Source organism: Pongo abelii, chromosome 1 (genome assembly GCF_028885655.2).
Source record: "Pongo abelii isolate AG06213 chromosome 1, NHGRI_mPonAbe1-v2.0_pri, whole genome shotgun sequence".
In the NCBI taxonomy this organism is placed as follows: Eukaryota; Metazoa; Chordata; class Mammalia; order Primates; family Hominidae; genus Pongo; species Pongo abelii.
This window is the reverse complement of record NC_071985.2, coordinates 3,667,570-3,689,431: the sequence shown is the minus strand read 5'-3', so window position 1 is coordinate 3,689,431 and position 21,862 is coordinate 3,667,570. Positions and strand designations below refer to the sequence as shown.

The 21,862-nt window shown below is 44.7% G+C and overlaps 2 protein-coding genes across 4 annotated transcripts in view; both read left to right on the top strand.

Annotated features, from left to right (window-relative positions):
* The window catches only part of KIF26B (kinesin family member 26B), a 562,023-nt gene that overhangs the window by 247,207 nt on the left and 292,954 nt on the right, over positions 1–21,862 (top strand). For both annotated transcript variants that reach the window (XM_024246431.3, XM_054560800.2), the window contains one exon: positions 17,719–17,885. In XM_024246431.3, coding sequence (XP_024102199.2) covers positions 17,719–17,885 — 167 coding nt within the window. The remainder of the gene's footprint in view (positions 1–17,718; positions 17,886–21,862) is intronic.
* Positions 17,900–21,862, top strand: part of LOC134760229 (uncharacterized) — a 52,451-nt gene continuing 48,488 nt past the window's right edge. The window contains exons 1-2 of one of the 2 annotated variants that reach the window (XM_063716324.1): positions 17,900–19,856; positions 20,792–21,059. In XM_063716324.1, coding sequence (XP_063572394.1) covers positions 21,057–21,059 — 3 coding nt within the window. In that variant the 5' untranslated portion in view covers positions 17,900–19,856; positions 20,792–21,056. Of the gene's footprint in view, positions 21,060–21,862 lie in introns of both variants that reach the window. The other variant, XM_063716322.1, reaches the window with a different exon arrangement.

The window sequence follows — 21,862 nt, the reverse complement described above, 5'->3', positions numbered from 1 at the left end:
CTCCAGCCTGGGAGACAGAGCAAGACTCCATCTCAAAACAAACACACACACACACACACACACACACACACACACACACACACACACAAACCACCAAACCCCTCCCCCCAAAAACAACAACAACAACAACAAAACACCCCACAGTGCAAACAGCAGCAGTCAACAGGGAAGAGAGAGTCAGTGCTTGCAGGGCTGGGGCTCCTGGCCTGTGCGTAAGGAGGATTGAGGCTCCCCTAGGCCTGATGGGACTGCAGTAGGGTGAGGCTGGGCTGGCCTGCCCTCAGCTTGCAAGCCTGTTGTTGAGCAGCTGTTCTCCACGTTGGTAGCCGTGGAGTATTCTAATTTAGCTTCTGGAAAGGCTTGCATAGCTACTATTGAAAGAACTCCCACTTACTGTATTTCAACTGGAGAATTACAGAGAAAAAAGGTTCAAGTGGCTTATTGTAAGTCATCTCCCACTCTGGGATTTAAACAAAGCACAAACAGAACAAAGTTCCTTTAAACTGGGTGCCTTCATCTGAGTCCCTCCTGTCTGCGGGGTTTGGCAGGCTCGCTGGATACAGAGCCCACGCCTCTCATTCTCACTGCTGCCTTTTTATGCTTGACCCTTGGATGTGGCTGACGATTCCTATGGTGACCTGGATTGGAGGGAAGTTTTTCTAGAATCTGAAGATAAAGCATCTTTCATAAATACTGCCTTTTCCTTCCCAATGACTAGTTAAAAATTGATAGTCCATAAACTAGAGTGTGTGCGATCTGTGAACCCAAATTCAGGAGACAGGGTTTGACGTGTCTAAATGTATGCAGGGGACAATAGCAAGAAATATTTTAAGCTGAATGAGCCTGAAAAATAAAAGATATAGGATTGTTATAGATATGTCACACTGAAGGCTGTCTTGGATGGAAATCAACTGAAAAAAGGGTAAGCTTGGTACACACTAGGTTTACTCTGGGCTAAGCCCGGTCTAGGACATGAATGAAATTACACCTTAGTGATTAGGGGCTATAGTGGTTTAGATTCTAGACTTCAGAAGTGTTTACACATCAAAAAACTCATGGCTGCGAAGAGTTTTCCTCCTAGCATCGGACACATCTCCTCATTTGTAAGTCTGTACTGGAGTGAATTCTAGACAGCTGGCTTGTTGTATTTATTTTTATTTTTAGAAATGAGGTCTCACTCTGTTGCCCATGCTGGAGTGCAGAGGTGCAACCGTAGCTCACTGCGGCCTTGAACTCCTGGGCTCAAATGATCCTCCTGCCTCAGCCTCCCCAGTAGCTGGGACTACAGGTGTGCACCACAATGTCTGGCTAATTTTTAAAAAATTTTTTTGTAGAGATGGGGTCTTGCTATGCTGCCCAGGCTGGACTTGAACTCCTAGGCTCAAGTGATCCTCCTGCCTCAGCCTCCCAAATAGTTGGAACTACAGGGGCACACCACCCCGCCGAGCTTGACTAATTGTATTGTTCTTAAAGGTTTATAGAAGGAAGGAGCTTCCGTAGCCTCCAACCCCATTTTTTGGATGTGTTCCTTTAAGGACTAATCCAATTTGAGGTTCTTTATTCTATTTCCTCAGTGGGCATGTTTACTGATTCTCAAATGTGTCTTTATATATTTCATAAGCTATTTCTTTGCATTCTTTCCCCCAAAGGAGTAGTTTTCCTTCTTTCTGAAAAACACTGCTTGAGCCTCCTCCCTGTTGGAAGAGCAGTTACGGGGTGTGTGTGTGTGTGTGCATGTGTGTGCATGGGGGGGTGTGTCTGCATGCCTGTGTGTGTCCACATGTGTGTGTGTTTCTTTGGCCTCCTCTCAGGCTCTGGGGGAAAAAAACCTCTACTAAATCTTAAGCTAACTACAAAATATGTACATGTTCACTCTTGCCAACGTTTTAGACTTCTGCTGGTGTTAAGTCCTGTAGAAATGCAAATAGCATAGTTTTTAATACTTACTCCAAGGGTACTATTTAGGGAAGTAAAAGTTACTCTAAAGGCAAGACTGATTTCCTGCCCTCATGGAACTGACCTTTCATAATAGATAGCTTGTTGTCCATGCTAACAAGGGCTTACTCCAAGTGCTATGTATTCTCAATTTGTATCAAAAATTGTAGTTTGGGGCCACTGGCTTCTTTTCGGAGATGGCCTGATTGATTCCAGACTCTGGATCTGACAAGCTGATGGTTTTGTATCATTGCCCTACACACATGGAAACACTGCAGACTTCAAAGTTCCTTTGTTTTAAGTGTGGTGGAATCATAGTTGAGGGGACCGTGAAGGAAGAGGACAGACTTAGCTGAGGTGTTGTTGCTGCTTTCTCTGAGAAGGTTGTGAAGAGGTCATTCATTTTTGAGGAATTGCAACAAGACTGATTTTTTTTTTGTGCAGCGTAGAGTCTTGTAACTCAGGATTAGATGAATAGCTTTTCAAATGTGTATGAAAGACAAGAATCCCAAAAGATTGGCTCTATTTTAAATAGCAGACTCCAGGGACTCCAGATTTGTAACAAAAGGGCAGATATGGAAGAGATGAACTCCCGGGTCCAACTCTGAGAACAGAGCACCCTCAGGGCTGGGGTCCCGGAGGTGTCGGGGAATGCCAGTCTCGCTGGCTGTGGTTTATTAGCTCGGGGAATCTAGTTAGATATCCTCACAATAAGCTAGTTGGTATTGACTTTGCCTGACCCATATTATAAAGTTCTAACAAGTGGAAAGTATAGCCAAGCTTTGGGAAATGCCATAGCATGCAGAATAGAAGAGAAAACCAGCGTCTTAAATGAACAGAGGAGAAATTTGAGCAGAACCACCAACTGGAGAAATTAGGACACTGGCTGGAATGTTACAGCCACAACAGGGGAAAAAAGCAGAATATTTACTTGGTGAAGAGATAATGAGATGATACAATTCTCTGGTGTCAGCTTTCACAGAAGAGCTTTGTCTCTGTGCTAAGGATGCAGAAAGCACGGAAGTGATGAGAAAATTGTGTAGACCTCAAGAAATCCAACAACAGCAAAAAAAGAATTTGGAGTTTAGTTTTGTATCTTCTGAGGATTTTTCCATATCCCTAAATTTGAGAATTCGGGTTTAAGGAAGGACTTGGAGAATAGTCAAAACATTACTACACTTCTTAAAGCATTCTTAATGGTAGTTTTACTAGTGAAATAGAAAATGAAAACACACACATGTGAATAAGCATATTTTATTAATCTTCCAAATGCCCTGGGTAAACCAGTTTAGAAAACCATCAGATGCAAAGTCTGTCATGGGTCTGGTGACAAGATTAGGATCAGTCCTAATTAGGATTAATGAAACAGAGTTTCCCGGGAAGCAACTGTGACAAGCTGTTCTTTGAATTCTGGACATGTAGGAATGATGTGAAAGTCTAGATGATCAGCCTTATAGAGTAAGGGATCCGAAACTCCAAAGGGAATAGGCAGAAGAACAATTTCAAATATCTTCACAAGATCAGCCCACAAATGTTTGCCTAGCCGTGTGCAGGTTTGCAATTAGAGGCTTTAGAGCATTGGTTTTGATTCTTAAGCCATTTTTATTTGAGGAGAAAGATGCCTGAGAGTGTTTTTAGTTAATATTCCGTATGGCAAATCTGTGATTTTGCAAGCTAGGATGCAGAGAGGTTAATTGACTTTATTAAGGTCCCACAGCTGGTCATTTGGGTAGAACTGAGCCCCTGGCTTATGGCTAACCTACAGAGACTCTTTCTCCCTCTCTGTATTTCTAGGATTTTCAGTCATTTCAGAGTTCTGCTCTCCTATTGATGTTGTTGTTTTTTTGTATGCATGAGTAAGTGCTGCAATTAATGGGCTGTGGCGTGAACTAGGGGTGTGAATCAGGTTCACTCATCCTACCAAGTTGGGCTTCTGTGTCTTCATGTTTCCGCATGGAACTTGACCTAGAATAGATCTAAGGGCTTTTCCAGCTCCATTTTTAAAAATTGCTTTCTGAATTGTGTAGGATATGGTATTTCTGCAGTTGGTAAACAGAATACGAGGTTTGGTGTGAAGTCGAAACTGGAACCGTGTAAGCCATTGCACTACTCTGGAGCCATCAGCTGACTTCAAACAATTCTTGTTCACCATTGACAGTTTGGGAACTTTTCCCGGTTTCATGGGGAATTTATTTTTTGTCATTTTTGATATGTTTGTATGTTTTTGCACAAAGGCCACTCAAAGGTTAAGTCAGGGGGCATTTTTTAGAGAGGTAATGGGAATATCTGTAAATGTTCCTGCTTTAGATTGGATTATGACTTTAGGAAGCACAGGGCACATTCAGCCGCATGGCCCTCCAATCATCCTATGTGCAGTCTCACACGTTTTCCTCTCTGGGGAAATTGAGGCAAAGAGAGGGGAAATGACTCGCCCACAGCCTCCCATGTTGCTCCCACCAAGCCAGGCCCAGAATTAGTTCCTAACACTTAATGTAACATTTACCAGGGGCCTGATGCCTGACACACCCTTTGCTAGGCACTAGGATTACAGTGACAATTTAATTTGGTCCAGCCTGTCTCCAGTTTGGGCATCTCCTTCGTGGCTGTGATGTGGAGTTTCTCAGGGTATAATGCACTGCTGGTTGCCTTGAAAGTTTCCCAAGCATTAGCCAACACTTAGGTGAAGAACTTGGACATGGAGGTGACGTAGGCCCTGAGAAGGGACCGCCTAGAGATGCATGTTGATGGGCTCCACAGACAAGAAAGACATGGCAGATTAAACATGGATAGAAAAGGGCATGATCTGTATTAGAATTAAATGCTGCAGCAGTTCCAGCTAATCTAATTTCAGTCTCTTAATCTCATTGTCTTTCCCCTTGGCAGCATAACATAAACAATGCCATTCTGCAACAGTTACATAAAGCAAGTATTCAATAGTCAAAAATTCCAAGGTCTTTTCTTTAAAGGTTAGGTCTATTTTTTATTTTATTTTATTATTTATTTATTTATTTATTTTTGAGACAGTCTTGCCCTGTCGCCCAGGCTGGAGTGTAGTGGTGCGATCTTGGCTCACTGCAGCTTCTGCCTCCCGGGTTCAAGTGATTCTTCTGCCTCAGCCTCCTGAGTAGCTGGGTCTACAGGTGCGCACCACCACACCCGGCTAATTTTGTGTTTTTAGTAGAGATGAGGTTTTACCATGTTGGCCAGGCTGGTCTCGAACTCCTGACCTCAAGTGATCTGCCTGCCTGGCCTCCCAAAGTGCTGGGTTGACAGGTGTAAGCCACTGTGCCCGGCCCAGGTCTATTTTTTAAATGGATAAAAGAAAGAGGGTGGCTCAATTTTCTGACAGGGTCTTTAAATTTGTCAGTTTGTACATTTCATCTTCTGGTGCCCCAGAGCTCTGAGTGTAGCTGAAACTCATGCCTGGTGTGGGGAAGAACCGGGGCAGGGTGGGGCCCTTTAGCCTCTGGGTTTGGTTTCTCCTCTCCTGGAACCTGTATTCCTATGATTACTTGCCCCATATTCCAGAGAATTCCAGCTCTGCAGCTATGGCTGTCGCATCTCACACTCACACTGACTAAGATGAACAATTACTGGTTTTCTCTCCCTGCTTCTCATCTCTTTGTGTACATTGCTTTTTGTTTTTCTCTTTTTTCTTTCTCCCATTTCTCTCTTTTTCTTTTTGTCCTTTTGTCTCACTTTGTTCCTCGTTTGCCCTTTCTTCCCCGAATCCAGCAATTTGTCTCACTACCGCTATATTGAATTATGTATATGCCGAAACATCTTAGTTCATCCAATAAAGCTTTCTGTACCCTATTCACCATGTTCAAAATCAAATGAAAACAAAGTTTTATCCCTTAAAAACAAACAAAACTCCAACAACCCCAACCCAACTAAATTAAGTCCATTCCTATTTGTATACATCTGTTAATTAATGTATGAATTAATGTATTTATTAAATTCCATATCCAGACACTGTCCTATGCTGGTAATACTAAGGAGAACAGACACAGTCCCTAAGGTCCTAGGATTGACCATTTACTTGGGGAGAGAGACTGACAACAGGCAGTTACAAAGCAAGACACGCTGTAGGCCCTGGGATTGCACGGACAGTGTCCACTGTCAGTGGAGTCCTGTGGAGGGGGTGGCGCTGATCATTTAGTGCGGGGAACAAGTGGTCAAGACATGCTTCCTGGGGCACTGGCTCTTGGTTGATTATTTGGGGGTGAGAAACAATGGTAGCCTTCCCCCAATAGAAGAGCCGCCTCCAGGTGATTCTGTACATAGGAGCTGGCCTAGGAGTAGCCTCTGGCCTGACCCTGACATCAGGGTTGAGTTGATGAGGGTTGTGATTCCATCTTGACTACTCAGTCTGAATTTACTGAGTTGCAAATTGAAAGTGAAATCAATTACATCCAGATTCAGACCATTTGATTTTATTTTCATTTGATCATAAACATCACAAAACACTGGATAGAGAGAGCCTATTGTGCTCAGTTATTCAGATAATCCTAATTACGATCACTTATTCAAATGATTCTTAAATGATTCTCTTTTTTTTTTTTTGAAACGCAGTCTTGCGCTGTCACCTAGGCTGGAGTGCAGTGGTGCGATCTCAGCTCACTGCAACCTCCGCCTCCTGGGTTCAAGCAATTCTCCTGTCTCAGCCTTCTGAGTAGCTGGGCTTACAGGCACACGCTACCACGCCTGGATAATTTTTGTATTTTTAGTAGAGACAGGGTTTCACCGTATTGGTCAGGCTGGTCTTGAACTCCTGACATCAGGTGATCCACCCGCCTTGGCCTCCCAAAGTGTTGGGATTACAAGTGTGAGCCACCACGTCCGGCCCCAAATGATTCTTTTTTTAAAATACAATCTTTTGCTGTTAGCACATTTTCTGAAGAGGGTGGCTGTACTTGAACTGTACATTCTCTGGATGATGTGGGCCTGAGCTGCCCAATATGAACTCAGGAGTAGCGAGAAACCAAGCCCACAGGCCTCATCTGCTCCAGGGCTTTTCCACCTGGCTGACAGAATTGAAGCTCTTACTCGATCACTGTTGTGCCTACTTCATAGGGTTGTTGTCAGGATTAAATGTGGCAATACATATAAAGCTGTTAGAACAGAAGCTGGCTCATGGTAAGTGCTCAAAAGTGGTAATGATGATGATGATGATCTGTGAGGCTGCCAGTTTCACATCCTCAAAGGCCTCTGAGGCTGAAGCTGATCTCATCATGTCAACTGGACTCCTTGTTTCATTATACACTCTGACTATGTCACTGAAAACACCCCCCAAAACATCACTGAGGAATAAGTATTGAGATCCAGCATACCTGCAAGGTGAATTCACATGCATATGTGCAAAACTACAAGCTTCATGGTGGGACCGTATCATCTGTTCTAGGAGACTCTTTAAAAAGCTTGATCTCTACCTTAAGCTGCACGTGTTGGAAGTAAGAAATCTAAGGGAGGAACCCCAGACAGACATGCAGTTGGCCCTTTGCTGAATCTCAGTCCTTCCTGGAGCAGGTGGGCAGCCCTGCTCCTTTATCTTCTGGCAATACAAAGGATAAAAGAAAACAGTTATCAGGTGCTGAGGGACCAGATCCGAGCCCTGATAATGGGAATCCTGAAACATGAGCAGCCTCTTCTGTTTGCAGAGTCTCATCATGCAAGGCAGAGTACTGGAGGTAGGGCTATAAATTGAGGGTGAAGGAAAGGCAGCCCTCCTAGGCCCTGCGTATCGCCAGTTGTGGAATTCTCTTTTGCAAGAGGTCACTGAGTCAAATGCTGTGGATGGATAATTTTATGGCCACTAATAAAATTTATAGCCAAAGCAAGCTAAGATAATAAGAGTAATCAAATGTCCAGCCCTGGGACATAAGAATCCCATCATGGCCTGGGGCGCTGGCTGGGGGTGCTGGACGGCACAGAGAGGAGTTTATCTGTCTGACTCAAGGCCAGCCTCAGAGTCTCAGAGGTGATTTGTGTCCACATGAGCTGTGAAGACTAGGCCAGGTCTGGGGCAAGCTTCAGTTTGGGCAGTAACTGCTGTTTCTCTGCAGACAGCATGCCAACAGCAGCAGGAAAAAGCTATATATCCTATTTAAATGCCTAAAAGCAAATCGTGAGCCTAAGAAAAGATCTGAATCACCCCAGCTCTGGAATACTACATTATGGAAGGAATGCTAACTGGTCATTCACGTGTGACGTGGCAGGTATGAGGGAAGATAAAGAAGGATGCAAGTATTACTCATGCAAGTATAAGGAAATCAGATGACGTTTAACCAAAGAGTTGGGTTGGTGTGGGGGCTTTCCCCTGTCCATCTCCTCGCTCTTCTCTGAGCTTGGCTCCTCTGTGAGTTTCCTTCCCATCCCAGCTTTTCCTCCTGCAGGCCTGGGGTGTAGGCACAGTGGGGTCTTGTCACTGAGGCCACCCCGCAGAACACACCTCGTGACATGTATAGAGGCATATCAGTCACTGGAAGACAGAAACCCTGGGTTCTTGGCCCTCTTCTCTTGACTCGGGCCTCACCGTTGATGGTCCGTATGACCACACTCTCTAAAATGGCACAGCAGGTAGGTAGCCACGTGGAACAAGTTAAGAACAAGTAACTCTCTGGTGTTGTGGGATTCTCTCTCTCTCTCTCTCTCTCTCCCTCTCTCCTCTCTTATTTTTTGAGGCAGGGTCTCGCTCTGTCACCCAAGCTGGAGTGCAGTGGCACAGTCATAGCTCACTGTAGCCCAACCTCCCTGGCTCAAGAGATCCTCCCACCTCAGCCTCCCGAGTAGCTGGAATTACAGGCGCGTGCCACCATGCCCGCCTAATTTTTGTATTTTTGGTAGAGACAGGGTTTCACCATGTCACCCAGCCTGGTCTTGAACTCCTGAGCTCAAGCAATCTGTCTGCCTTGGCCTCCCAAAGTGCTGGGACTACAGGCTTGAGCCACCCCATCTGGCCTTCTTTCTGTTTTTGTGGTAAAATATATATAACCTAAAATTTACCATCTTCACCATTTTTAAGCATGCGGTCTGTGACATTAAGTATATTCACATTGTTATGCAACCATCACCACCTTCCACCACCAAAAGAACTTTCTCATCTTCCCAAACTGAAACTCTGCCCCCATTAACAATAACTCTATGAATTTGACTATTTCAGTACTTCAGATAGGTGGAATCATACAATATTTGTTCTTCTGTATTATTTTTAAATAAAAACTCTTTTGATGAGATAGGTCGGAGAAAATCCATTTTATTGCCCTAATTTTTAGTACATTTTATTCAAATAAGAACCCAGCAATAGTTAACTTGCTGCAATGTCTACTGAGACGTCTAAACCAAAACATGTCTTGCTGATGCCAGCTTTTACCCTCTTCACAAATTCTGCTCAGGAAAGGTTCATGACACTGCCACAGCAGGCCTGACCCTGCCTGGGAAAGGCATCACCGCGGTTCTGGGTAGCTCTGGTGTGTGCGAAGAAAAGAGACAAGCAGGGTGAGAGTGAAGTCTAAATGGGTCAACAAATTTGCCTGATACCCTGGGGTCAGGAAGCACGGGAAGAAAGAGTTGAGTGGAATAGCTTAGTGAGGGCTGAGGCCTGCCTGATCCAGAGGAGACACTGACCAACACAGACGCTGCAGAAGAGGAAGCTGTCCCGGGTTAGGAGGCATCCCAGTGCTTCCCTCCTCGGTGGGTCATTTCATCTGTTTCTCTGCCTGCAAGGACGAAATAAACATAACTCATAAAATGAAGCATTTCACCTCCTGGGGGAGTGGCATTGAAGCGAGAGGCGTGCGTCTGTGGTTGTCAGAGCAAGAGTCCTCTGTAGCTGCTTGTCCTTGACCTGGAAGGAAGAGTCTGTTGGGGTGACAAGGTGACATCTGCTTCTTAGAGGGAGCCTGTTCTTGGAGACCCCTCTGCCAGATACATTTTTATAGTCAGCTCCAGAAGTGACTTGACGTGGGGACTGAGACATATTCCTGCAGTCAAAGCAAAGACTTGTACATAGAAAGGGACATAATGGTTTTTCCTTTCTCTCTCTTATGAGCAAAAACTGAGTAAGGCGTATGTGACTCTGTCACTGCATCGTGATGACCGGAGTAAGATGCGCTCTTTCTGTCATTGTCAGCTGTCTATTCTGTGTCTGACTGCAGTGGAACATTGGCGTGATCAACTCTACATTATTTAACTTTGATCTGGGCGTGCATTGTTTGATCTTTTCCTTTGCAGATGGACTTTCATAATTTGTATTTTATAGAATATACAGAAGTGTATTCTGGCATATTCTAAGAGCATAACGACTGACAGCATAGACACATCCTAAGACAATACTAAGGGTTTACAAATTAGCTGTGGATGGTCTTTTCCAAGATAATCGTGAGTTGATTTGTGCTAACCTGGATCAAAAATATTTATCAAGCACTCACTGTTTACAAAACTATAAAAGCATTAAGTAACAGTGTAAGTAGCAGATAGCAATAAAAGATGTCCCAAGGCAGTGAGATATTAATTGTGTAAGAGAAAATGTTATTAAATGTTATTTTCTGGGATTTGAGGAGGGGGAGCCTGTCATTAAATGTCGTTAATTAAAGACTGAGTAGGAAGCAATTGCTCTCCGTAGATGTCTCTACACAGGAAACGGATACTGTTTGGTGTTCCCTGCTGTCTTGGAAGAGTCAGAGGGAGGTGGCTTTCTGGGTCAATAATGCCGTTTAAGATGAATGCCCATGCTGACACACTCTGGTAGCTCTCAGAGTCCTTCCTTCAGTGTAGAAGTTAAAGGTCAGCAACTTACAGATTGCAATATGCATTGTGGAAGCAACCTTAGGAAGAGCCACACGTCTTTTATCTTGATTCTGTGGTCAAGATGGTAACCGCATTTGGGATTCTCTCTTTCTTTGGGAATGAGTACCAAGCTCCTCATAGTAAGGTATCAGTGTAGACATTTAAATGTGGTTGAAAGACGTGAATTGAAAGTTAAAATAGAAGGAGAAGCTTTATTTCGATGTGGTCTATGAAAAGCAGACTTTCACTGCTCATTAATGGTACATGGAATTCTCATGGACGTTGAGAATGTCACAAGTACACGCACATGCACACGTGTCGACACCTGCACAAACACACATGTGCACCCTCTCCCTGCAGCCTGGCCCCTTTTGCTGCCACCCGTATTCATTTTACCACCACCTCGAGGGATATGATGTGCTGTTTGGAAAGTAACAGATATCCTTAAGGAGTGAAATGGTCCCCTGTAATCAAGACAGAGAGCTAAAAACAAGTTTCAATCAGAACTAAACCAAATAAAATCCCGTGGTGAAAATTTAGTCCCCCTAAAGCTTGTGATTAGGAGCACTCAGCGTGTTTTCAGCCACTGCTTTTAGACGATGACAGTGACACATACACGTAACCAAGATAATGAGGCCTTTCCACCAGCACTGTAGGGTTTTCAAACGTGTTAGATGGATATTTGGAGGTTTTCTCAGGAAGAATCATGTATCTTTCACAGTATCGCAAGAGAAGAAATAAATTCCTAAGAGTCTAACACGCAGATGTAAGCCATAGTCCTTTAAAAATAAGACTCTTGGCCAGGTGCGGTGGCTCACGCCTGTAATCCCAGCACTTTGGGAGGCCGAGGTGGATGGATCACAAGGTCAGGAGTTTGAGACCATCCTGGTCAATATGGTGAAAACCCGTCTCTACTAAAAAAAATAGAAAAATTAGCTGGGCCTGGTGGCATCCGCCTGTAATTCCAGCTACTCAGGAGGCTGAGGCGGGAGAATCGCTTGAACCCGGGAGGCGGAGGTTACAGTGAGCCAAGATTGCACCACTGCACTCCAGCCTGGGTGACAGATCCAGACTCCATCTCAAAAATAAATAAATAAATAACAAAAGTAAGGCTCTTGATTCAGAATTATGTAGTGAGGCTCAAGTTTCAGGAGAACATCCTCTAATAGTGGACTGCAGGGAGGGGCTCTGAGGGCAGCCCCGAGTTAGGAAGTGGTCCTGAAGGGGAGAGTGAAGGGAGGGAGATGGAACCGAGGCCTGACACGCCGCATAGAAGCCACCTCAGCCGAATGGATCAGCGTCCCAACCATGGCTCCTCCTCCTACTAGCTGATTTCCCTTGGGGAAGGAGCTCAACCTCTCTGACCCTTGGTTCCCTCTTTGGTGAAATGGTTGAATTATCTTGGAATCCACAGGTGACCGCCTCAGGACTGCAGCGAGGGATCTGTATGCATCCACTAAAGCCCGTCCTTAGCTCTGTCTTGTGGCTGCCCACCTGGCCTGGGGGCCAGAGATGGGGCTGGAGAAGGGGCAGGCTTCCCCCGGGAGCTCATCCCCACTCCCAATGGAGTTAGCGTAGCCAAGGCTCCTGGCAGAGTTTTACATGAGAGTCATCTTTGTTATAGGTAGCAGCAAGAAGCAGTCCCTCCTGGAAAGACTTGCTTTGAAGTGTGGGGAGTCCCACTGACTTGTAGGAAAGGCCACTGCCTTGAGATGAAATTCCAAAGCCCAGAGGAGAAGTGCTGTTGAGGAGGTGGGATGGGAGGTGGGATGCGGGAGGTCAACTTCTCAAATCCCTCAAGGAATTCAGTGGAAGCCACTCCTGAGAACCGGCTGGAGGTGGGAAGGCTGAAGAATGGAGGGAGTTCACGGTGGGGGACCCAGGTGCTTGAGGCTCATTTGTGTTGGTCTGAGCAGGGCTGAAGCCGTGGGCCCAGCGCCTCTTTCCTTCAGAAACAGTCGGAAGTGACCAAGCTTCAGCTCCTCCTCCTCCCCAGGCCTCGGCACCCAGGCCCAGTGCCGCGGAGCTCACGCATAGGAACTGAGAAAGGGAATATGGAGTCTTCCTTCTAGGCCCCACAGAGGCCTCTTTGACCTCAAGACTTGGCTAGAAACACATTTTGGAAGCTTCCCCATTTCCAAGTCACAGATAGTATTTCTACACACACACAGACACACACTCTTATTTTAGAGAAGGGAGAGAACATTTGTCTCTGGCTGACTACAAGTTTATCTACCTTCCTTTCAAATCTCCTGAGGACAGAGACTAAGCAAAGTTTACCTTTTGTAATCCCTCAAGTCTGTCTGGTGCTCAGGTTATTCAGTAAACTTCAGTAACTGAGGTCAGATGGCAGAAGGGAGGGGAAAAAAAAGAGAATCAGAGGCCTGTGTTTCCAGCTGAACTTCCCTACCTGATGGCTGAGTGGCTTTGGACCAGTCATCGGACTCCTCTCCTCGCCTCTGTTTTCTCATCTGTGAAGTGGAAACAATAGCCAACCAGTCTACATAACTTAATGTTGTTTCCAATGAGCCTTCTACGAGGAAGGAGAGGTTTATCAGCAGCAAAGGGATAGACACATCTGAGGGCATCCCTTATGCTGTTAATGACTGTTTAATTGTCATAGAATATGGATCACTGCCATTCTTTGCTTGACATAAAAACAACTCAGGGACAAACTGTCACCGTTTCAGAGAGCTTCAGAAAGAATTTGGATCGGAGTGGTTCTTTCATAGCCAGATCTCATGTAGTAGGTCGTTATTTTGTTTCTTTGATTAATAGGACAATTCAGTTACAACTGAAAGTACTGTAACCCTGTAACCCTAGAGAGGGTTTGCAGGGCTAAGGAAGAGTAAATTCCTATTAGCAAGTATCTTGGTGGCAAGCAAGATGGCACCTTGGTAAGAAGTTATCCATCCAACCCAGCACTCCAAAGACCTGCATACCAGTGTATGTGGGAAACACCATAGCCGGTCTAACAGGGAGGCGCCTTCTCGCTCAGAATCATCTACAATGGATATGATTGTAATTGTTGAAGAAGCTACAGCTGCTTCTACTGAGAGCAAGCCTCGCTCTTCTGTTTTTCAGAATTATAAAAATGGAGCTAAACAGAGATAATGGAAGTTGCTTTTGGAGCACTATCTTGCAGACTGTCTTTGCACAAGATATTGACAAGAGATGTCTGCACGTTTCTTACAGCCTCCTGAATCTTCAGCATCTACTTTTTTTTTTTTGCCTGACATATACCAAGCACCCAACACGTGGTTGTTCATACGAATGAATGAACAAATGAACTAGTAGACAAAAAAGTGGCAGCTCTTGATCCCGAAACATTGTGGAGCCAAAACATTATCCTTTGACAGTGATGAGGATGGGAGAAAAGACTGTCATATCTTAAGAATCGAACAAAATAGGCCAGGCGCGGTGGCTCACGCCTGTAATCCCAGCACCTTGGGAGGCTGAGGTGGGCGGATCACCTGAGGTCGGGAGTTCGAGATCAGCTTGGCCACCATGGAGAAACCCCGTCTCTAGTAAAAAAAAAAAAAAAAAAAAAAAAATTAGCTAGGCGCGGGGGCGCATGCCTGTAATCCCAGCTACTCCGGAGGCTGAGGTAGGAGACTCGCTTGAACCCAGAAGGTGGAAGTTGCAGTGAGCCGAGATCGCACCATTCCACTCCAGCCTGGGCAACAAAAGCAAAACTCTGTCTCAAAAAAAAAAAAAAAAGAATCAAACAAAATAGAAAAGCAATGAAATGTTTTAAGGAAATGACTCTTACTTAAAAGACTTAAGAAAATTTACGTAGATACACGTGAGCAGTAGAAAGTAAGAATAGCTCAGATTTATTCCACAAACATGTTTGAGCATCTTTGTGTGCCAGTCATTGTATTGACCTTGGTATACAGTGGTGAGCAAACCAGCCCTAGACCTAGAGACCTGGGGCTTTTGTGTGGTGGGAGAAAATGGCTTACTATTAAATGCATGATATGAACCGAAGCGGAGATACTGAGGGAAAAGATTGAGGCTCTGTAAAAGCATCCAGCAGAGGAAGCATAGGCTGGAAGAAGGCTTCTCGGAGGAAGTGAGGCTTGAGCTTACATCTGCAGGAAAAGTGGGAGCATTCCATATGGAGAGCAAAGGCCTCACGGCTGAAGGAGCAGGAGGTGTGTTTGAGGACCTTGCCCGAGGCTGGAGCCCTGGAGTGTGAAACTGAGTGGGAGGTAAATTAGCAGTTGCTGTAGCCAAATCCTGGTCTGTTATTTCTGAAAGTCTGTAATCTCTGAAGAGGATACTAGGCATAAATACAAATGAGAACATGATCTTTTAGGTGGTGAGAGTCTATAGAGTAGGCATTTGGAGGGATGCCCTCTCCGCATTGTGGAACCAGCAGAACAAAATCTAAAGAATGCACAAAATAAACCAAAAAATGAGCTGTCAGGTTCTAAGGAGGGAGGGAGTGTGATGGAAAGCACACCAGGAGAAATAAGAAGATGGACCTGCCCCCGCCCCGTCGTGACACTGGCTGTGTCTGAAAAATGGAGCATGAAAGGCAGCGTGATTAGGAAAATGTGCAGTTTTAATTTTACATAATATTTGGTTTCTTTTAGAAAATATTTTCTAAGATAAAAAATGCTAACATTTGTGAATAGTGGTAGTGGATACATGTATATGTTTTATTATTTGATTTTTTTCTATATATCACATTTTTTTAATTAGAAGGGGAAGACTTTTTTTTTTTTTTTTTTAAATTAGAAGAGGGGCAGTTAGAGGAAGGAGGTAGGTGCTAGAAATGGTTTAAGAGTCAGGGTCCTATTCCTAGATACAAATTGGCTTGGGCAAATTGCTTCTCTGGTCTTCAGGTGTCTTATCTAAGGAGAAGAGTTTTGAAGATGATGATGTTGGAAATCCCTTCTAGCTGTAGAACATTCTGTGATCCTGATTTTAAAAAACAATTGATGATTGAATAGTTCTATTTATAGGCTTGGGAATTTGGTGTCTCATGCTCACTAATCCCGGATTCTTTAAAATTAAGAGAAGCAATCTTGCTTGGCACAAGATAGCCAATAGCTCTCTAGTCAGGAAGCTCGTGCATTGAAATTCATTTGCCCAGAGACATTTTCAAAAGCTGTGAACCCACAGGTTGCTGACATCCCTTCTGGACCAGATGTGGGAATCTGGACCCACCTGGAAAGCTGTACCTCTGTGTCAGGCATCCTGCCATTCACCACACGCGTTCCAGCGGCTGCTCTCTGGCTTTGCAGGGCACCTGCAGGACAGTTTGTGCATAAGGAATCCCTTCCCTCCAAATTTTAGATGAGAAATATGGTAATGAAAGGAAATAACCCAGGCAGAGTGGCTTGTTTCACATGTCACTGTGTGTCAAAATCAGATGTATGTCTTAGATACTTGGGGAAAAAAAGTAGTCGCATGAATTTGGGGGTTTTGTTTTGTCTTTGGACATGGTCCGGGAGGCATGATGCGCCCCCTGGAGCTTCATCGATACTATTGAGTGGGGACGACGGTGTGCATTGTCACATCCTCAGCTTTTCAGTTGTTTCCAGCTGCACCCTCCAGGCTGCCCCGTTCGGCAGGGACAGTAGCAGCCAGTGGACGGGAGCCTGCACCCCACAGCAGCAAAGGAAGTTGGAGGAGAGGCTCTGCGGGTTCTCTGCTGAGTCAGCAGGAATGTCCTCCAGGCCAGCAGCTGCCTTTGCAGCCTCCTCTCCAGTTTCTCTCACTTGGGTCAAGTTTCCTTACAATGCGTTGAATGAATGAGAATAAGAAAGTGTGTGTTGGCAGAATTTCCAATGAATAATGCCAAGGCTTTCCAAGTAAGAGCATGAATTTAAGCGGAGCAAAGTTCCCAGTCAATGGGACTCAGAGTAATGGCTATTCTGCTAATAATGGAAAGTACAAATGTTTTTACTTTTAAAGGTTCACAAATGGGCTGCTCTTAGGGCTCGCTGGCCTATTCAGTTACAAAGTGGAAACTGTTCCGGATCTTTGCTTTATTGCACTTGTATTTAGTAGGTGATTGGAAACGTTTTCCACTTAGCATTTAAGGGTTTGAATAGACTGGTGACTTTTTTTGAACTAAAGTTTCCTCTTTTTTTTAAAACTAACATTTTTCTTTTTTTGCAAGTAGACTGAAGATTTCAAGTAACAGGTTTTCCAAATACTTAGACTCTGCCTGCAAAATTATTATATTTGCTGTGGGGATTAGCACTTTTCAAAAGTATATTCCTACACAAGATCCTTGTTTTGCCCCAAAGTTTGGTTCTTCACAGCTTATTATGTAGATTTAGGCAAAATGGACCGAGCCCCATCCACTAGAACTTCCATTATAAAGGCAATCATTTCAAATAAAACAGAAGCCATTTATCTTAATGAACCAGCAGGAAAATGAAGTCTGTTGAAATGATCTGAACCCTTCAAAAAAAACTGGTAATCCATTGTGGCTATATTTATTTTTATTAGTTTCTCTGTATTGCCTGTTTTATTGACTTTCCACAGCAAACCACCACCACCACCACCACCAAATACTGTTGTATTTTGATTCCTTATGTTCTTTATTAGCAGGCTTACTTCTCTCTTAATAAAACTATGCCTTTCCCCACTGCTCCATTTCAGAGCATTTGGGGCTATTCCTGGTAAGAAGCCAGCATTAGTTAATGTTACTGTTCTGGTCTTGGGCTGCAAAGAGTGCATGGATAATGGTTCATGTTTCCCCTCCAAATGGAGGGAAGACACAGACATAATTGAAACTTACAATGTCAGGGGATAATTTTATACCATTATTTTTAATGAAAACGGGGGAGTATCCTAGCTAAAATGCCGGAAAATAGCCTTCTAGTAGCCCTAAGCATCCACGTGTAACTGAATGCAGGTGGGATAGAAGCCTGTTCCCTCTTGCCTCCCTCCCCCAAATAGAGAGATGCTGTCAGTGGTCAGGAAATGCCGTGAGCCACAGGTAATGAGCTCCGTATCCATTTTCTTTGTCAGATCTCCCAGCTGATGACAGAGAGTGGCCGGGAGGGACTGACAGAAGCCGTGCTGAACCGCTACAATGCAGACAAGCCTTCCGCCTGCAGCGTCCCAGCCTCGCAGGGCTCCTGCGTGGCCAGTGAGACTTCCACAGGCACGTCGGTGGCCGCCTCCTTCTTTGCACGGTAAGATAGCTGTTCAGATTCTTGGTTCTTTCCGATGAGCCCACCTGGTTAGCCCCTCACATGGACTAGCTCAGCTGAAACACTAGAAAGAGTTTGGGGCCGTTCTGTGACGTCATTCATTAAGACAGAGTTTCTCAGCCATGGCACTGCGACCTCTCGGGCCAGCTAACTGTGGTGGGGACTGTCCTGTGTGTTATAGGATGGGCTGCAGCATCCTTGGCCTGTACCCCTCGATGTGTGCCCGCAGTGCCCTCCTCGAGTTGTGACTACCAAAAATGTCTGCAGACATTGTGAGAAGCCCCAGGGTTGAGAACCGCTGCTCTCTTGATGTGTAGCTCTAAAGATGGTCTTCTGCAGCATCAGGACTTTGTAGAGCCATCCCTCTGGTGGGTGTTTCCAGATTTATCTTCTCATTATAGAAATTGAACTGCTTAAAAGCTATTAAATAGATGGCAGGGTTTTTCTCCCCCCCTTCTTGACAGATTAGCCAGAGTGTTATCAAATACTATCCAGCTAATCTTGGGAACTTTAAAAATACAAGAAACAAAAAAGAAAGGTATTTCAACAATGTTTTCTGCCTAATTTTAGCAACATGGCAGAGACGGGGCGGGAGACGAAGGACAGCTGAGCAGGAAAGGACTTCGGGGATTGTCTGGTTCCATCTCCTTATTTATGAATGAGGAAACCGAGGACCAGGAAGGTTCAACTAGGAGTGAGTTTATAGCACAGCCAGAAATAGAAACCGGATTCCTCTACGTTTTTCTGTATAACTCATGTTTTAATCTAATGCTTAGAACTGAACCTTGGAAAACTTTCTCTGCCTAAGATTTGCAAGCTCCTGAGTAAACAGGACATAGAATAAATGCGATAGCATCAGATATGAAATCACAAGACCCTTTGGGTTCATGTTGAAGTTCTGCCTCAGTTTCTTCTTCTATAAAATGAGGATAATACCTACTCTGCAGGGTCTCTGTGAAGACTAAAATACGATGATGAGAAATTATGAAGTACTGTAGAAATGGTTACTACTATGTCAGTAAGAAGGAATATTGTGTGACTTTGCTTGTTATCTTTATGAATGGTAACATCCAGAACACAAATATGGGGAAGGGGCTCTGATTAGGACAGCGGCAAGGCAGAGGAGGACAGAGGGCTAAGACCCTGGATGATGGGACCCTAAAGGCAGCACACAGGGCTTGTTGGAAGACCGGCTTTGAGGGTCTTCATTGTATTTTGGTGCTGTGTTTATTGTCCTATGAACACTTGGGACAACTTGAATGTGTGGGAAGTAACAGGAAATATGTATAGGCTGGCCACCCAACAATGGGGACCATTGTGTTAGTGCTGTCTGGACATGAATCTCTGTGTTGTCCCAGACCATTAAGCAGGGAGTCCAAGCTCACTGGGAGGTCATGTCCATGCCATTTAGGGAGAGAATAAAGACAGGGAACAGTTATGAGGAAATGTCACAAGCACAGAAGCTCCTAGGAGGTTATTAGAACATGTCCAAAGGAGGCTGACTAAGAAGCCATGGCATGGCAGGTTCAGTTTGGAAAAGAGAAGGACTCTGAGGTACATCATGGATGCCATCAGCTATCTCTCGGGCTATTGGATAAATGGAGACTTGGTTCGTTCTGTAGAGCAACCAGGTACGTAGGCAAAGGCTAAATAACGACGGAGGAGACGGACCTCCCAGCTCAGAATGAAGAACTTGCAATTCCAATGGCTTTAGGAGAGAGTGAGATTTGTGTCCCTAAGGGAGATCAAAGTTATGTTGAGTAATTACCTGGCCTCGATCCTAGAGGGGACATTCAATGCTCAGATGGGCATTGACTTCCGATGTGCCTTTCTAACCTGAAATTCTTTGAAAGTGGAAAGTCTTCCATTCATTTCCATCCAGAGAATTTTACAGAAGGTTGACTGACTCACAGAGCAACCCAGAAGAAGATTTGAAGCAGGAAGAGATAAGAGGTGAGGGTTCCCAATGGGCAGAATTTAAGGAGAACATGAATTCTCCTTAAATTCTTGGTGCAAGGAAACCAGCAGCATCTTTGGAGCTGGGGAAAGGATGTGGAAATGAGGGGGGCCTGGGAACCTCATAGTACTGGACAAGGTGTGCCTGAGGCCAGAGGTCAGGGTATCAGAGGAGGATTTACAAACAAGCAAACACACAGCAGGGAAAGGAATAACAAATCACTAGTGAAAGCCTAGGGTGGAAGGGAGATACTGAGGCAAAACCTAAAATGTATGGGCCAGTGATGTCAACTGGGGCAGGCTCTGCAGGTGATGCTAGCAGCAAACAAAGACTTGAAACTCACGACTTCAGAACGACAAGGGCTTGTAGTATGAGCTTTCAAAGAGCTGGAAAGGATCCCTAAGGCTCCCCAAATCTTTACTATTACTTTCTGTGCAGTGAACGCTGATAGCACTTGGTGCTTCATGGTATAAGCATTAAAAGTACATAGTTTGTATTCAAAGGGTTTACAATGTACAGTGGAAAACAAGTACCATGTGAAAAAGAACAATTCTTTCTATAGATTTCCCCCCCACCCTTTACTCATTACCATATTTTGCCATGTTATTCTCATCATTATTGATGAGAACTATTATTAGCTGGGCTTTTCCACCTCCTAACGAGGGAGGCAGCATATTAATAACCCCCCTGTCACTGAGGGGCACCCAAAGCAGAAGTGTGAATGACTGGCTCCAGGCTCATACTGTCAAGAGGCAGAACCAGGGATGCACCTGACATTTAGGTCCCCAAACGTCCATGTGATAAGCCAAAACCTGCCCAGCTTATGCTGTCAGACAGTCAACTGAGTTCAATGGGCCTTTTGGTTTTAGCTGAAGCAAAGCTGTGTAAGGGGATGGTAATGACAGCTTTTGATAATTGTCTGTCCTCATAGGGGTTTGGGGCAGAGTCAGCTCCTACACCTCCAATCTGCTCACCACTTTCAACTCTTCCTGCTTGACTGCAATGGAGACATAGTCCTCTGGGTCTGCAGGGTCCTGGAACTCTCCTATAGCTCCAAGTCAAGACACAAGGGTGGCCTGCTCTCAGGAAGCTGTCCTGAGCTGGGCGTGGTGGCTCACGACTGTAATCCCAGTACTTTGGGAGACCAAGGTGGATGGATCACTTGAGACCAGGAGTTCAAGACCAGCCTGGCCAACATGGTGAGACCCCGACTCTACTAAAAATACAAAAATTAGCTGGGCGTGGTGGTGCACATCTATAATCCCAGCTACTTGGGAGGCTAAGACATGAGAATCACTTGAATTAGGAAGGTGGGGTTTTGGTGAGCCGAGATGACACCACTGCACTCCAGTCTGGGCGACAGAGTTGGACTCAGTCTCAAAAAAAAGAAAAAAGAAAGAAAGAAAGCAGCAGCAGCTGTGCTGGGGGCCATTTCGTTCCATATGGGAGGGAGGGCATTTGCTAAATCTGTGGCCGATGTGGCTGACGTGTGTTGAGCACTGAGTGGGCATCACTCACTATTAACTACCTCTTCACATGCAACCCCCTTCACTTCACAGTAACCCTGTGAGGCAGAGCCCACCATTGTCTCTGTTTTATGGGTAAAGAAGATGGTTCCCTGAGTACTGACCCAGAGCCACATAGCCGGGAGTGGCGGAGTGGGAGATCCATCCTCATTTCCTCTCACTTGAGACGCCATGTTCCTATTCTCTGTGCTAAACAGACACAGGAAGACACTTTATTATAGGGTTTTTTTTCCACCGTAATCATGAACTGATGATTGCTTATAAAACGGGTTTGAAACTACGAGGCCCTGTAATTTGAGAAGATGAGTAGAACAACAATAACAAAAACCACAGAAAAACCCCCAATTTGTTGAAGATTTGAAGCAGGAAGAGATAAGAAGTGACACATTTGTTGTTGTTGTTTTTTTTAATTATTATTATACTTTAAGTTCTAGGGTACATGTGCACAATGTGCACGTTAGTTACGTATGTATACA